Source organism: Misgurnus anguillicaudatus, chromosome 11 (assembly GCF_027580225.2).
Source record: "Misgurnus anguillicaudatus chromosome 11, ASM2758022v2, whole genome shotgun sequence".
In the NCBI taxonomy this organism is placed as follows: domain Eukaryota; kingdom Metazoa; phylum Chordata; class Actinopteri; order Cypriniformes; family Cobitidae; genus Misgurnus; species Misgurnus anguillicaudatus.
In genome coordinates, this window is record NC_073347.2 from 34,369,858 (window position 1) to 34,388,842 (window position 18,985).

Sequence of the window (18,985 nt, forward strand, 5' to 3'; positions counted from 1 at the left end):
GATCCCTGCTGGAATTTACATCTAAATTTGGAATCAATCCTAAAGGATAACATAGGGATAAAAGGAGATTGTGTTGGATAAACAAAAATTCCTGTAGACATTTTATTCTCATATAAAATTTTATGCTATTGGCCAGTTAAAGATCTCATTGTGAGTTACAGGAGATTTAAAATCCTAAAAGATTTGTTTAAAAAATCCTGAAGGCACAATTTGTGCTTGAATAGTTGCAGTGGAATCTATCCTCTTAGTATTCTGAAGGAATATGAGAAAATTCCCTTTAGGATGGGCTATTTAAGCACTGAAGGTCTAATATAATTAAGGCTAACTAACTAAAATTCTAATTAAATTATGAGAAATTCCACATTCATCTAGGATGATTTACATTCATAGAGGGATTTTGCACTGGATGTTGTGGGATATTCCCATAGTGATGTAGATGAGAAGAAAGAATTACGCCTGCAGTCAGATGATGACATCAGTTCCTCTGCTATAGTAACTCAGATGTGTGATTCTGGTTGAGGATTACCTGATGAATTAGGCACTGTAAACTGTTATCTGATGGACTGTGTGGACTGCCAGATTGTGAGTGGTCAGCACTTTAGTTTTCTTGTGTTTCGTGGGGGGAGTAGATAATGGCAGACTTTATTTTTAAGTGCTAGGCTACCTACACAGTAGAAAAGTCACAAAAATGTAAAAAAATACATTTTAAGTTACCCTTAAAAAATAAGTGTTATGATCTAATTATAAAATTCATATTTAATACAGTCTGCTGCATAACAATTAATCGCAACTAATCGTTTGCAGAGTAAAAGTTTTTGTTTACATTGTGTGTGTGTGTAATAATTATGCATATATAAATACACATTACACACACATGCATGTATATATTTAATACATATTTACATGTCTATATACATTTTTTATATTTATATATAATTTATTTTATATATAAATATGAATACTTAATATATAGGCTACATATTTTTTTTATTATTATACATGCATGTGTGTGTGCTGGGCAAAGATTAATCGCATACAAAATAAAAGTGATTTTCTGGCATAATATATGTGTGTGTAATTATTATGTACAGTATATTTAACCACACACACATATTCATTTTAGAATTTTATTTACATGTGTATATACATTTTTTATATTTATATATAATTTATTTTATATATAAATATGAATACTTAATATATAGGCTACATATTTTTTTCTTAAAATTATACATGCATGTGTGTGTGTGCTGGGCAAAGATTAATTGCGATTAATCGCATACAAAATAAAAGTTTGTGTGTGTGTGTGTGTGTGTGTGTATACATAATAATTACACACAGTACACACACACATATATTATGCCAAAAACACACTATTTTGTATGCAATTAATCGCGATTAATCTTTGCAGCACTAGTATTTATATATACATAATTATTAAACACAGTACACACACACACACACACACACGTATATGATGTTAACTTGATGTACTGATGTAACTGATGTAAACTTTTATTCTGCAACGATTAGTTGTGATTAATTGTTGTTATGCAGCCCTAATACAGCCAGTGCACAATCCTGCCATCCTATAGTGCAGAAGACCTTTTACATATGTTGTCACTGGTTCTTTTACAAATGGCATCAATCATCTCATTTATTATTTATTTATAATATCAATCATGGTTTATTTAGCCTACTACATGTTAAGACTTCATTCATTCTTAACCTCTATAGCATTTCTGAAAAAGGCTACAAAATGCCTAAAAAGGTCACTAATTGTACCTGCTGTGTTGATTGTATCTTAAAAGGGTTTACATATTTCGAATCACAAGAATCTCAGCTTTCCAAAGATATGTGACATGATTAGCTTTTTGTTTTTAGTCATGACGTTTTCTGTCAAATAATGCAGTGTTCCTCCAATGGGACATTGGAACGCTAAGGGGTTAAAAATAAAGGTGCTTAAAAGGTTCTTAAAAGGAAAAATTTTTGGTTCCTCAAAGAACAATTTTCTTTCATACCTTTTTACAATCTTTATGAACCTTTTTTAATGGAACCATTCAGCCAGAAATGGTTCTTGTATGGCATCGAGAAGCACCTTCATTTTTGCGACTTGTATGTTATGATGATCATGAATATCGTTGATGTCTACAGGATTTCAGTCTCTGGTTCACTATACTTGTACTGGTGTTCTGCAGCATCCTGATGGCACAATACTCAAACAGCTACAACCTCCTCCGAGAGGCCCCCGAGAGATGCTCTTTTACAAACAGGTAACTAACCTTCACTACGCTCTGGACAGACCTCGTCTAAGTTACCCAAACCATGCTTATGATGTCTGGTGAAATGGAAGAGAATCTTTTGTTAATATTAAAGTGATCTTGAACTTAAATCCATCTGTTCTGCAGGTTTATGCTAAAGACTGCACAGATGCAAAGCTACTGGATCTGCAGCAACATCTTCCCAAGTTCTATGGCACATGGGCACCACAGGAGTCCCCAAATGGTGAGATATATATCACAGATACATTTATAACCTATTTTACTGGTATTATCTGAAATGAATCAGACTGTAACATGATATTTAAGGAGAATTGAAGTGGAGATGGACATTATTTTATCTGTTGGGAATTAATTAGATGGTGATAAGTGGATGTTTCATACCAGAATGGAGCCAGGTTGTTGGAGAAGAGGGGTTTAAAATAAGGAATTAATGAAAAATGAAGGTACTTAAAAGGTTCTTGACAGTGATGCCATAGAAAACAAATTGGTTCGTCAAAGAACCATACATTTTTATAGTTGGAAGAACATTTTTTCACCACAAGTAACTTTTTGAAACAGAATTTTCACTTTTTTCAATTGGAAACATGCAGCCAAAAATGGTTCTTCAATGGCACCATGAAACACTTTTTTTAAATAGTGTAGCCAAAAACAATGTTGTGTCAGGTGCCAAGCAAGTTATTACTTTTTGATTAAAGCATGGGTCTAAAACAGGGGATCGGGGGCCCCTTGGGGGTCCATGGTGGTATGGGGGTTCTTTAAATATTGTTTGAATTCAAAATGATTTTTTTTGAAAAATAAAAATTATACATCAAACAAAAAGGCATTAATAGGCTAATAACAGACATGATAAAAAACTTACATTAAAGGTTTCTTATACACTAATCCTAAAGGATTATTAGGAACACCATACTAATACTGTGTTTGACCCCCTTTCGCCTTCAGAACTGCCTTAATTCTACGTGGCATTGATTCAACATGGTGCTAAAAGCATTCTTTAGAAATGTAGGCCCATATTGATAGAATAGCATCTTGCAGTTGATGGAGATTTGTGGGATGCACATCCAGGGCACGAAGCTCCCGTTCCACCACATCCCAAAGATGCTCTATTGGGTTGAGATCTGGTGACTGTGGGGGCCATTTTAGTACAGTGAACTCATTGTCATGTTCAAGAAACCAATTTGAAATGATTCGAGCTTTGTGACATGGTGCATTATCCTGCTGGAAGTAGCCATCAGAGGATGAGTACATGGTGGTCATAAAGGGATGGACATGCTCAGAAACAATGCTCAGGTAGGCTGTGGCATTTAAACGATGCCCAATTGGCACTAAGGGGCCTAAAGTGTGCCAAGAAAACATCCTCCAAACAATTACACCATTGCATTAATGAGAAATTGAACAGGTGTTCCTAATAATCCTTTAGGTGAGTGTATAATATAAAACTTGATTAATATTAAGGTTCCTCGTTAAAATCAATTCAGTAAATTAATAATGTTATAAAATATGTTAACAGTATCTATCGGTTTACACAAAATAAATGATAACTTTATATAGTTGTAATGTAAGCATCATCATAAAGAATGTAAATCCAGTCTTAATTTGCTACATGTAGTGGGGGTCCTTGCTCCTCCTCCCTATCCATTAAGGGGTCCTTGGCATGAAAGGTTGAATACCTCTGGATTAAAGATTAAAAGCATATGTTTTCTAACATTTCATGTTATGTAACATGCACCAATGAATCAGACCAAAAATTGTGAATGTAAAAAGTAAATTCCTAATGTTTTTTCCTAATTCCATACATTAAAAGTCACCTTATCCAAAGTAACTTAAAGGACACTTATTATGGCCTTTTTACAAGATGTAATAAAGTCTCAGATGTGTCCAGAATTTGTCTGTGATGTCCAAAATGCCCCTTTTTGGGTGGGAGCAAAAACGTGCTGTTTTAATGTCTGTACGTTTAAATGCAAATGAGCTACAGCTCCTCACTCCCTTACAAACAGACAGCGAGTGCTTTCAGTTAAAATAGATCTAATTAATAGAGTCTGAGACAATAGTATCTAGTGGACAGAGTATAACTCGCTGAGGGTGGAAACTATAGTAATGCAGGACTGTAAGTGGGCAGGGCTTTATCAATGTGACCTCACATTGATAAGAGAATCAAAACGACATGTCTAATGAGACTGCTTTGATTTAATGGGGATTAAAAAACAAGGAGCGGGTGGATTTCTTTCATTGTAGGGTGGTTGTGTTCACACACTGCCAACAAACATTATGTACAAAGTGGATTTTGCATAATAAGTGCCCTTTAATAATTTACATGCATCACAAACAATTTATAATGCAAGAACCATCAATACTCATAATATTATAATACATAACTACAACACAATGCCAAGAGTAAACTACAGTAGTACAGCAGTAATTTTTTATTTTGACCTGGTTAACCTGTTAAACCATAATGATCTTTTGTCCATTATAATTTGACTTTTTCCTGAAGGTCAATACAGGTTAGTGTTGTCTATATTTGGTGAATTCAGAAGGTTACTGTTTAGTTAATTATTATTCAATAGTTTGGTATTGGATGTATTTCAGTAGCTCTTTTGAAGAACACAGAAACTCACAAATCCTTTGCGTTAATGTGGGTGTTGCCATTCGTCCAAAGTACATGTGTTCAATGAGTGTAATGTTTGTTTAGTCGCTCTATATTGTATGTACAATAAAGGAGTGTTCACTTTATCAGTACTGGACTTTAAACTGCCCTTCTTCATATCTGCTTCTGTGTGACCGTTCAGCAACAGCGGACAATAGAGAGCTGTGGTTATAATGCTGCCGTCAGCTGACAGCTTTACAGTACAAGTCTCCTGAAATTATTGATATGGTTTAGTGCTGATCGCAAGGTTTATGCTTGGTCTGTACATTAGTCACCATCTCAACGATCCAATGCTCGATGTGATTCTGTAATGAAGTAATGACCTCGCCGCTGTTTAATGATGGTTTCAAAGTCAATGAGCTTTGTATTTTAAAGACTCACAGCAAGATAATTGAAAAACAAAAGGCAGTACCGAATATGTCAAGCTTGAAGACATTTATATAGTAATTCATAAACATTTATGGCAAAGACATTTGCATCTCCTGTGTCAACTCGTTGAAAACTCACGTTTGTCATTGCATACATCTGCCTCAAGGTGGCAGTCTAATATTGATTAGGAGATACAGTGCTGGCTAAAAATGATGTTTGGGGAAATATTTGTACAACATTTGCATTTCATTGCCCCTTCAGGTTAGATTAAACCATCAAAATATGAGATGTATGGTACAAAAAGGAAAACACTAAACGTTTAAGGCCCTTTTTGGACAAAATAGTTTGGCATAAAGGCAAACCACAATGTAAAAAAAGTTTAAACAATTTAATTATGCAAGTCAATTCAACCCTACTTTTTTAACCCGTTAATTGGCGCTGTCCCGTGAGCGGGACACCTACGTTTACTTCAATATTTTCTATGTAAATGTTAATCTATCACGACAAACTATATGAAGAGTTTGGTTCTAAAACGCAATAAATCCATTTTGACAAATTTTGGTAAAAACGTGTTTTCTATACCAAGAAAGTGACAAGATGAATACAACTATTTTCTGTTACAAACTTTCACACAGCATCTTTAGGTTATAAAAACATAAAAAATTCAAATCCATAAGTTGATTTTCAAAGATTTATTATAAAAACGGATTATTTTTTCCACAAAATGCAATAAATCCATGACAAGTTTTTATTCAAAATGCTATAAATCTATTGAATCAATAGCCTATATAAATGTGCATTCATCTTTGCCATGTTATATTCATTTAGTTGACTAGTTGTACACACTAATTAAAAATATAAACATTAATGTCATTAATCAAAACACTTACTTTGTCATATTAAGAACCCTGTCATTGCGGTTACTTGACGTCTTCGCTTAACGTCTTTCACAGCGATCAGCTGTAAAATGTTTTTGGTCCTGCTCAATTTTCGTTGACTTTGAGTAAAATTACGTAAAGTTTTTCATAAGATCCTCTGGGGTCAATGTGTTAGCATGAGAAGCTTGATGCTGTCGGGAGAACAAGCACCCGTCTCCCGAGTTCCTCTCAGGGAAATTATTAGATGCTGATGGCTTACGTTTCTTTCCCATCACAGAAAACCATCACAGGTTTAGCGATGCAATTAAAGTATTATTTTGTTTTGTTTGTTGATCACAAAGTACAAAGTAGATGAGGAAAACTAGGACTCCATGTACTCAGCGCGCCGCCATGTTTGTTTACATTGCGTGAATGGTGAGCTATGGGATTTATTGCGTTCTGTAAAAAAGGGGGAGTGGCGTTTATCGCATTTTGGGAAAAAAGGGAGAAAAGATGACAGAATAACACGGCGGATATTGGATTTTGCGTAAAATTAAGAATTTACTTTTAACTACTGACCTGATATAATGCTGATTTTGGCAGTAACTCATTTTTTTCAAAAATGGCATTTATTGCGTTTTGGAACCAAACTCTTCATATATTGTTGGAAAGGTCTAAGAATGTAGTTTTCATATTTCAAAACCTTTTAGCAGTAATAATAATGCAGGAACTGTAATTTATTCATTTGTGACACAAGTTGGCAGCAAACCTCAAAGCAAACCAGCACAAACCTCAGTTTTTTGACAATTTTATGTATTAAAAATAATACTATATTGCATTTTTATTTATTACAAATAAATGTAAACTGCTTTAAAAAAAATGAATATTTTCACCTCCAGACACTTCCCTAAAAAACGTTGAAGTGTCTCCTTTAAAACAAAAAAATACCAAAATTAAAACCAAAATTAGACTTCTAGACCAAAAAAAAAAAAAAAAATAAAAATGCCAGAGTTATATTAATTTAAAGGTGTATATCACCTTTTCACCAACCCCCTCACTCAAAAAGGGCTGCTCCAGTTAAAGGGTTAAGTTTTGACATGTGGTCACATAACTTAGAAAATCAATTTGAAATTGTTTAACTTAATTTGTTAAGTTAAAGTAACATCATTTACTCATCTGCTGATCCTCTTTTGTTGAAATATTTTGTAGTGATTGTCCTGGGGTATGTCTTTAAAATTTACATAACACACGCTGTTTTTGCTCACCTCATGTTAATCTTAAGTACATATAGGTAGCATTACATCCTTCATATATATAAACAGACTTTAGTTTTATCAGATTTATAAAAGGAAAAAAACTGGATAAACAAACTATATCCATTGTTTCCATAATGCTGGAGTCTTTGAGAAGCTGATTTCGTGTCAGGTTGGTGTGTGCATACGCTAGTCCAGTTAAAGTGCCCATATAAGGACTTCCACTGTACTTCCTTGCACTGAAATTACCGGTACAAGAAATAAAGCAATATTGTTACGTATGAATCTTTCATGTTTGAAAAAAACTTTCCGAAACCTGACAAAGTGCATTCAGCACAGAGATACTCCCACTGCTTTTTGACACTTTGCCTATATGTTTAGCATGATGAATCCAACTCTTAAAGAGCAACTATGGTCTGATTCACGGTTTTACATTTCCTATGGTGTGTAAGTGTGTATTAGTACATGTTAACGATATGCAAAGGTACAAACCCCAAAGTAAACAATGACGCGAGTTATCGTCTTAAACTTATATCTCTTTTCTTGGACTACAACAAACACACGGATTGTAGGCAACAGTTTACTTCCTGGGATTGGTGATGTAGTAAAGCTCGACATTATCATAATTCCTCCCGCTTGGACAAATCTTTCAAACATTAGCGTCACATTTCCGGCTGATGTCAGAGGTATTCAGGCCAATTACAACGTACAGATTAGCTGGCCAATCAGGGACAGAGAGCTTTTCAGATCGATGAGTTTTGCACAAAATCAATGCGTTTGAGGAAAGCAGTATATCTGAAGCTACAAAAATGTTCGATATGTGTTTTTTAACCATAAACCATGCAAACACATTGCATTATACCAAATACACAAAATAACGTTGTTTTTAGCAATAAAATAGGTGCACTTTAAACAGTGTTAATAAGTGAGAAGAATGCATGACATAACTTTAAACTCCCCTTTTAATAAACTTTGATGTGTGTATTTTTCAAGCCCCCTTAAATTCTTCTCAAAACTGAGCTTGAGATTAACACATCAATTTAACATGCTTATAAAATATGAATGCATCTTTTAATCAAATGTTGGAATAAAGAGCGAAGATGTCAATTGTTCAAAGTTTGACATCACTTTTGGCACACTGTAGAATGCAGACTTGTTCCAATGTCAATCAAATGTTGTCTTACGATATTAATGGGGTCATAGCATGAAAATTAGATTATTTTCCATGTTTAAGTGCTGTAATTGGGTCCCCAGTGCTTCTATCAACCTAAAAAATGTGAAAAAGATCAAACCAGTAACTTAGTTTTGATAAACCATTCTCTACAATGTGAAAAATTAGGTTGTTCAGATTTCGCCTGCTTTGTGAGATAAGTAGCAAGTCCAGTTGCAGTAATACCACCCCATAATCTGCACTATCCAACCACAGCACTGCCATTTAGTTCAGAGAGAGAGAGAGAGAGAGAGAGAGAGAGAGAGAGAGAGAGAAAAGTTGACAGCACAATTGAGTTTTAATTGCAACAAACCTCCATTATGGTGATCAGTGTTTGCATTTCATCAGCTCATTTGCATTTTAAAGGACACCCAAAAACAGCACAGGCCTTTTGCTCAGGCCTAAAAAGTGGCAAATTTAACATGCTATAATAAATTATCTGTGGATTATTTTGAGCCAAAACTTCACATAAAAGCTATGGGGACACCAAATACTTTTTTTACATCTTAAAAAAATAATATGACCCGTTTAAGTTATGGTAGAGCCCCAAGATGGAGAGGGGGAGAAAGCGATGGTCTATTGTTTACAGTAGATGAACATAAAGGATTCTCAAGCAATCTTTCTTCTGTACTGGAAACAGTTTTCATGTCTCAGATCAGTATCTCATGTTTCTCAGAGGTCTATCTAAAGCTGGAGGATGTGACACAGGGGTTTTTACGGCCCTGCATCATGGATGTGAAGATCGGGAGAAGAAGTTACGATCCGTTCGCATCACAAGAGAAACGTGAAGAGCAGATCAGGAAGTATCCTCTGATGGAGGAGATCGGCTTTCTGTTACTGGGAATGAGGGTGAGCATCTGTGCCCGTCTCTGTGTCTGTGTCTTCATTTCTGTCCTTTTATATTTATTTTCTTTTCTCATTTTTTTATTCCTCGCCTTGCTGTTTAATCTTGGTATCTTCTGCTCTGTATCTGATTTCATTAATATGAAGTGTTGTGGAATATTAACTCAGCGTAAATGTTATTGTTCTTAAAAATAAAGGTGCTTTATGATGCCATGGTTCCATAGAATGTAAAACTTTATACCACGGGACTGTTGAATGCTTTATTCTGATTGGTTGAGAAATGGTCCATGGGTGTTGATTATTTTTCAATAACCGCACACCTAACCTTTAAAATGTCTTAGGCACCAGAGCAATATTTTTAGTAACCGTGGTATAAGGGGAATAATTGACCCCGGTCCTTTGAATTATTCGAAAATATGTCACGATTATGAAATTTGGCTGACAGTTAATTGTCTAATAAATTGCGCTGGTTATTGCGATTAATTGCCTGTTTTAGGGCTTTGGCGATTATGATGATTTATTCACCTTATTCCGCCACGCCCCTTTTTAATTCTTCGCTCTTCCGCATTTTGTCAACCGACTTCCGCTGCTAATATGGCACAGTGCATTCGGTGGTTAGTTTGGTGGTTAGAAGATTGTTTGTAGTTCACTATAACTTTAGCGAAATGACAAATATCGCTACTGCTGTAAATGTTTTAAATTAGGAGCACGGTTAAAACTTCATACGACGCTCGGATAGTCTTATACTGTCCCATCAATCGTCTCGTGGTTAGACGATATGAAGCGGCCGCGGCAAGTAACCTGGCATATTTAATTACCTCGTCCTGTCAGGAGTTGATGGAGCAACATTGAAAATTATTAAAAGTATGTCTACCAATATTTACACAGCGATTTCGTCTTTTTTTATAGCAAATGTGCACCTTAGCCAGTCCAATAACTATTTCGTTTTGATGTGGTACCATGATTGAATTCATTTGCAAACTTGCCAACACCTATTCCTTTAAATCAGGAGACTTAAATCCTTTTAAGTGGAATCTACAAAGCTCACATATGATTTAAGAAATTCCTTACAGATAATATCTGATCACACTGTAAAGTCTTATATAACTGCATGGGAAGTTACATCTGATCACATAGTAAATGTTTAATATAACTGCACAACATCTGATCACATAGTAAATGTTTAATATAACTGCATGACATGTAACAGCTGATCACATTGTAAAAGTTTAATATAATTGCACAACATCTGATCACATTGTAAAGGTTTAATATAAATGCACAACATCTGATCACATTGTAAAGGTTTAATATCACTGCATGACATCTGATCATATATGAAGGTTTAATGTAACTTTACAACAGGTAAAGCAAGACCACCCTGCAATAAATTAAGACACAGCTTTATCGGAGTCATCAGGAGCTGATCCCAAGTGTTTATCTGGAAGCTGTTGGTGTATGTACTGGTAAAGTGCTTGGCGACTGTGTAATGGATGCAATATCAACCCTGTGTAAAGCTGACAAAAAGATTGTTGTTTCTCAGCAGAGATATGTACATTTGTGCCAGCTCAACACATTGGAGCAGTTTCTCGGACAGGGTTTACAGGACTAGGATTTAATTATATTAGGACATTTTAGTTTTTACAAACAAACCCTACAAAAAAACAAGACTGGTGCGCAATCTTGTGACAAAACAATGGCACTTATATATGTTGAGGTATGTCAGTAAAAGGTGTTTTTAAATTATTGTAGCTCAAATATGCATTTTAGCCTTGGACCAGCATAAGCCCTGTCAGGGAAACTGCACCATTGTTTTCCCATATCAGATGTAGGTTGCTTCAGGTTGAGTTGTGATTTTAAAGTGTAGTTGTGGTCAGAGACGGATGGATCCTCCCATTGTGTTTCTGCATCACAGTTTAGGAACATGTTGATTGTATATCCATCCTCACAGTTGTCCACTGCATCACTACACATCAATGCATCTGTGAAAACAATATAACCATAAACATTTTTATGTTAGTATTTAAAATAAACTTGCATCATGAGAATTAATATATAAATGGCACACATACTTAAACAGAACAGTGTGTGAGAGAGATGCATTAAAAAGAGACAGTAACATTATACACACAACCTCTAACTTCAGTGTTAAATAATACGTTGTTTAATAGGTCATTATCAATATCTGAATGAGAAATGAACTGACATTCTAGCATCTGAAATCTCAGTAACTTGTAGGAATCACGTGAGCTACTGTAAGAATGCAATGTACTATAATATCTCGTTGTACCATCGTAAATATAAAAACATAGGTGGACAATTAAAACCATTCAAATAGTTGCATTTTATAAACTAACGTTACTGATCTTAAGTGTATTTGTAGAGCGGACTTCACAAATCTAACTTCAGGCGAACGAGCACAAAGTTAGCTAAGATAGCTTACCTGAATCTGGCCACCTTTTCAACACCCGGCGTGTTTTAAAGTTACCGGAACATCGTAGTCGAACCTTGGGATAAGGGTGTTCCTCAGTTGGCTTAAAATTGGTAAGAAAGAAACATAAAGGCGCTCGGGTGAGCTTTTTAAGCTTTAACGCGTCGCCTTCAGTCACTGCCTCAGCTGCTCATCGTCTATGCGGCCGGAAGAACGTTGACAAAATGAGCGAAATGGCGCCGCCCTTGTTGTCGTGAAAAATAAGGTGAATTGACTGTTTTATTGTTTTGCCATTTAATTTTTATAAATTTTTTTGTTTATTGACTTATTGAATAAACTTTATTTAATGGTTTGCGATGTATCGCGTTACACTGTCAATTAAGGAGCGCCATCAGATACTGTCTTGTTTATACAGGCACTGCAGCTCCCCCTTGTGTTTTTAAAGAGATGTGCAATCATTGTGGTGATCTGAAATCATCGCAATGAGGTCAAAAATTGAGATGAGACGATTATTTAATTATTGTGACAGCCCTAATCTCAACATAACACTGACTTTGACGTTACAGTTGAGATGTACGCCCCAATATTAAATTAAGTACAATGTTGTTACAATGTTAAAAACCAAGTTGTGACTGCTGAGTTAGCACTATATGCTAGTTTATGCTATATGCTAGCGTTTAAGCTGAAGTTCTACTATTGGCGTTACAGTTACATTTGCAGGTCCATATAAAAAAAAACTTTACACACACACAGAGCTACTGAAGGAGCTGCTCTGAGAAACAGCCAATCAGAGCAGAGCTCAACATTATTATTCATGACCCTTCCAAATAAGGTAATAATAGAATAATTTCATTCTAAAGGCAAATCCTAGGGTTGTAAATAGATGTAAAACCATATCTGGATAATTTTTGCACTTAATAAAGCCACAAACCATCTGTGTAGATATCAGAAAACAATTAAACAGATTGTTTCAATGCATTCTTAGGTGCCTTTAACATCTGAAGTGTTCCCTGAAGATTCAAACCCGTGACCTCTTGCACTGTTAATGCAATCCTCTACCACTGAGCTATACATGAGCACTGAGGTGTAAAGAGATTTAATTTGTGATTTTCCGATAGTAAGCTTCAGATCACCTGACTGCAGTCCCAGAACAAAAATCCTTGATCAATATTCAGATCTTGTTCAGACTTTTTGTTAATGACCTCTGAGGATTTCTGATAAGAGATGTGATGATAAGATTGTGAAACATACACTCTTTAGTTTCTCCACCCAGCAGTGCTGCAGTGATTGTAAACAAGGTCAAACTTTAAGACAGAGACAGATGAAACTAATTCCATCTGGATTCTCACTTCAGAATCAATGATTGTAAAGATCTTCTGATCCTGACCTTCATTCCAAGAACAGCTTGAGTTTCTGTGCTCAGTGAGTGAATGTTAATGTCCATTTGTTTTCACTTTTTGGACGCTCTTTGTTTTGAAATCACAGTTAGGGTTGGGATTCCTGAATTCTAGTTTGTAAACAGCAGCAATGAGATGAATCATGTCTTGGAGATAGGGGTAAGCGGGGCACAAACTAACACAGGGTTAATCGTAACACAGACCTTTTGGGATAATACAGTTGACTGAGTAAGAAATGTAAGATACTTTTTTTCTGCTTAAAGATGCTTAAAGTGGCGGATACTATGGCCATGCATCTTTTTCATGATCCAGTCCTAAATTCAGGTGTTAGCATTTTGTGAATCAATTGCCGCTTTTAGTTGAAAACCAAACCACAAATTTAGTTTGGTGGAGTAACAGTTATGTGTCCTGGACAATATTAAAGGACCGCACTTAACCATTGAGCTAAAACAAATTTCCTGCTTTAAAGGGGATATTTCACCAAACTTTTTTAAGATGTCAAATAAATCTTTGGTGTCTCCAGAGTACATAGGCTATGTGAAGTTTTAGCTCAAAATACCATATAGATAATTTAGATGGAAATTAATTTAGTAAAATATTAATAAAAATAAAACAATTAATAAAATGAAAAAAGCTCATAAGAAAAATTACTTAAAAAATAAACTAAAATTAACATAATTTTTTATTGAATTAGGTAATTAAACTAAATTGAACTAATTTAACTAAAACTAACTCTAAAATATATATGTATAAAAAATTCTAATTATTATTTAAAAAACTTGATGTAATTTAAAATGTTTCCTTAGCAATAAATGGAAATTAATTTAGTAAAATATTAGTAAAAATAAACTAATAAAACAATTAATAAAATGACAAAAGCTCATAGCAAAATGACTAAAAATTAAACTAAAATGAACATGATTTTTAAAATTAAATTAGATAATTAAACTAAATTGAACTAAAACTAACTCTTAAAATATATATGTATAAAATTCTAATTATTAGTTAAAAAACTTGATGTAATTTAAAATGTTTCCTTAGTAATAAATGGAAATTAATTTAGTAAAATATTAATAAAAATAAACTAATAAAACAATTAATAAAATGATAAAAGCTCATAGGAAAATTACTAAAAATTAAACTAAAATTAAAATTATTTTTTATTGAATTAGGTGATTAAACTAAATTTAACTAATTTAACTAAAACTAACTCTAAAATATATATATATATATGTATAAAAAAATTCTAATTATTAGTTAAAAACTTGAATTAAATATTAGTAAAAATAAACTAATAAAACAATTAATAAAATGACAAAAGCTCATAGCAAAATTACAAAAAATTAAACTAAAATTAACATGATTCTTAAAAATTAAATTAGTTAATACATTTTTTTTATTAATATTTTGCCACTATGCTCCATACTGAGCATTGCATTAGCAGCATGAAAGGTTATGAGTTTGAACCCAGGTATCACACATACTTATACAATTTTTTTATATCTGTCGGTGCTGATGTTGTAATGGACAGTGCTCCGACATATGATGCTTCCTGCAACTCAATTTCGAATCCCGTCTCGAGGTCCTTTGCCGATCCCATACTCTTCACCCTCTCTTTCCTGTTGTCTCCTTAAGTACTTTCTATGAAATAAAGGCAAAAAATGGCCCAAAAAATAAATAAAATACCTCGTAAATGCACTATAAGTCACTTTGGATAAAGCGTTTGACATGTGACAAGTACAAAACCGGTAAGTCACAGCATGACCTTTCTCTCTACTGAAAAGCAAAGATGTACAAAGCCAAATAACTTATATCGACAAAGGCCCCCCCCCCATATTCACAGTAATGTCCAAAAAAATGTGCATAATCAAAGTCTAGTGTGAACAGATTGTATGCTTTAAATAGCTCTATATTAAACATCAGACATGATCTGACTGACTGTAAGTTTATTGTGTCATACTCAATTAAATATTCTTCTTATGTGTTTTGTTACATGAGGTTTTTGCTGAAGGTTTTTATAGCTCATAATTTATTACCTTGTGGATGAGCTCCATCGCTGGCTCTCTTTTTCTTTTCTCCCCACCTCAGTAAATCATCTTCTGTTTCTTCTCTCGGCTTGTTCTTGTTTCTTCCCACCTAATTAGTTTGGGTGTCTCTAGGCTGCGATACAGTTGCCAGTTGCTGTCACAGACTCCTTCTCGCTCGCTCTCTCGCTCTCCTTTCCATGTTATTTCCATTTGTTTTGTAGTATGGCTGATGGGTGAGTATAGGATCCAGCCGGTAGAAGTTGCTCATCACATTTTTAGGCCTGCTGGCATGTAAGTCTCTGTTCCAAAACCTAGTGAGCTGCCTTTGTTGATAGCAGGAGTCGGTTTCTAAAGGTTGAGATTGTTTTAGAGCACATTTACACCTGGTATTAAGATGCGCTTTGGTCGATCAGATCAAAAGTGGATGAAAGAGACGCATGTTCGTTCACACCTGGTGTTTTAATCCATCCCTTTTGTTCCCAGAAATGATGGGTTAAATTGGTACACGTATATGTAAGAGATTTCTTAGATATTTCAGAGCAATTGATCAAATAAGTGCAACTTTCACATGCTCGCAAAATAATAAAAAAAATGTACTCTTAACTCGTCAATTAAACGCTTCCCTGCCACACTGCAAAAAATGTTTTTTAAGAAAGTTTTTCCTTAGTATTTTTGTCTTGTTTTCAGTAAAAATATCGAAAAATTCTTAAATTAAGATGCTTTTTCTTGATGAGCAAAACGACCCAAGAAAATATGTCTAGTTTTTAGACCAAAAATATTACATATAAGTGATTTTGTGCATAAAACAAGAAAAAAAGGAATCTGCCAATGGGGTAAGCAAAAAAATCTTGAACATTTCTCTTAGACACTAAATTCAAGAAAAATTTTCTTGGCCCATTGGGAGATTTTTTAGCTTGTTTTATGCACAAAATCACTTAAATGTGATATTTTTGGTCTAAAAACTAGACGTATTTTCTTGGGTCGTTTTGCTCATCAAGAAAAAGCATCTTAATTTAAGAATTTTTAGATATTTTTACTGAAAACAAGACAAAAATACTGAGACATTTTTTTTCTTGAAGATCATTTTTGCAGTGCAATGACGAGTTTTTCCGGCAATCCGTATTTCCGTTATTATCCACCAGGTGGCCAATGTATAAAACTCGGAAGTATTGCCCTAGGGCAAACAGTTCAAACTCTATGTATGTTTTGAGGTTCGCTATGAATCTGGGCTGCGTTTCCCGACAACGTTCTCTCTTAGCGCGCTACGAAGACTCTTAAGTTAAACCTTAACTACAGGTTTACCTTTTCTAGGCGTGTTTCCCGAACTGTACCTTAGCGGGTTTCTTAAGGTATACTTTCTTACGTACGACGTTACCAGGTGCTGTCCATGGCGATGGTGCTGAATAGGTTGATATCGATTGCTCGACAATCAATTGGTCACTTTATGTAATAGGTGCTTCGCTGCGTTATCAGAGAGCGGTGTTATTTATTAAAGAAACATTTCAGAAATAGTTCAAGTTACATTTATTAGGAATATCTGGTAAAAATATTTCAAATTGCAAACAACTAAATATAAACCTTGTATATTTTATTTTATATCAAACCCATGCAAACCCCGCAACTTCATGTCCAAAAGTATAATGCATAGACTGCTCCAATGCATCCATTATTCCTTCACTTTAAAGGATAATTTATATTAGGGGTTCCCAATAAATGCATTGCACAGGGAAATAAGGTGGGTCGTGCAAGTCACCTGGCTTGGCATTACACTTAAAATATAGAAAAACAAATTGTTGTTCATTAGTTCACGCGTTTATGTGTTTGGACACTGCGCAAGCAGCGCGTTTACAATGAGGATACCGCTTAATGGACGCATTTCTGGAGCCACGCCTGTCTGTTTACCTTAAATATAACATAAAATATATATTATATGATATATAAATATATAGTATGATTGTTTTAGGTTTAAGCTTTGATTAGTTTTAATGTGGAAAATTTGTTGACCTTATACAAGCAATTATCATGTGGAGCATTTTCTTTTTAATGTTCATAAAGAATATGGCATGCAGTTGCCTCAAAGTTATAAAACATTAAAAAAACTTCGATGCAAAGTCGAATTAACATCAATAATAATATTTAGGAAAATCAACAATTATGATTTTGTGATGAATGTGCTCCCGTGGCATGCAATTTTTTAACTTGATTTGTTTTATTTGCAGCTAAAATAGCCGGTAAACTAAAGATTTAACGGATTTGAAATGCACAAATGAAATAGTAAGATTTGCTGTATAGCTGCCTGCCATAGTTTCACCAACTTCTCCACCCAAAATCTTTTTTTAATAGTTTCTTTAGCCTGTAATACTAGTTCACAGCTGATGTTCCTTTGGAAAAAAATATAAAAAATCTAACAACCATCAGTGTAATAATGTCTAATTATGTGAATGTTTTATTCTTTAAATAAATAAAAAATGCCTTATTTAACACGGAGTGTACTTCAACTTTTTTTAAAACAGATATTTAGTTATATAGACTGCAATCTACACAAGCTTTTATCACAGTCATGGCCCCTAGCGGAGTCAAGTGGGATAAGGTATAGCTAAGATTGCTCCAGACCAACCTTCCGAACGAACGACTTACAGAAGAGATACGTAACTAAGAACGTTTCGGGAAACACGTATTAACGATAAGGTACAGCTTAAGGTACAACTTAAGAACGACGTAGAGCTAAGAAGGTTTCGGGGAACGCAGCCCTGATCTCTATCAAAAGTCCTTCACAAAAATGTAATGATCTCAGATTTTTGCTCAAAAATGTTTATCTTAGAAGAAACCTACCCATATTGGAGAGGTGATAAGAAAAGAACAAATGAAGGTAGGATGAAACAGTTTTTTGTTTGTTCTTTGATTTAATATATTGTATGTTTATATATTTAAAGAAGAAAATTTTCTGGAAGACATTAAACTTTGGTGAAAATCATAAAAAATGCTGGTGCTAGCTGGTAACTTTTTTCAAAACGCTAGGAGGAAAGAGTTAAAGAAGCGAAGAGCAGACGCTTTCTTTTTATCAGTGATAGTGTAAAGACCGCGCTAAACACTGGGTTTACGAGAAGTCAGGACTGATGTAAAAACATTGTGTTGGGTACATCACACATTAGATCAATAGGCAGAGAGTAGGCAGTCTTTTGTGGCTACTTGAACACAGTCTAAAAAATGAGTGCTACACCACAAAAACAATCCGGTCGAATGCTTTTTCGTCTACCTCTGAATGTGGTCGAAAGTCAAAACATTTCATGCCAATTTTACACCTGTATTTAGCGTTGTCCTCTTGTGATCCGACTGACTAAAATAATACCAGGTGTAAACAAGGCCTGAGACAAATACCAGAGCAGCAGAACAGACGTCCCATAATGCACTGCAACAAGTTATACCTACTGTTCCTGTTGCTGGACTGGTAGAGCATTGCAATAGTAGCGCACAAAGTAACAGGTTTGATCCCTGGAAACACACATGCTTATAAAATGCTTGAATGCTTATATCTGCCAAATCCATAAATGTTACAAATCATTCACTTTTAAAATTCTGTTTCTGTTAGGATGCTGTCTATGTAGGCAGTAGACAGCAAGGTTGCTCACTAGATTTGAAACAGTGCTTTTGATGTTTATGTGTGGACTT

At 34.5% G+C, this 18,985-nt stretch overlaps 1 protein-coding gene across 1 annotated transcript in view; it reads left to right on the forward strand.

Annotated features, from left to right (window-relative positions):
- Positions 1-18,985, forward strand: part of ipmka (inositol polyphosphate multikinase a) — a 31,708-nt gene that overhangs the window by 695 nt on the left and 12,028 nt on the right. Inside the window, exons 2-4 of the mRNA XM_073873586.1 lie at positions 2,184-2,273; positions 2,409-2,505; positions 9,295-9,467. Coding sequence (XP_073729687.1) covers positions 2,184-2,273; positions 2,409-2,505; positions 9,295-9,467 — 360 coding nt within the window. The remainder of the gene's footprint in view (positions 1-2,183; positions 2,274-2,408; positions 2,506-9,294; positions 9,468-18,985) is intronic.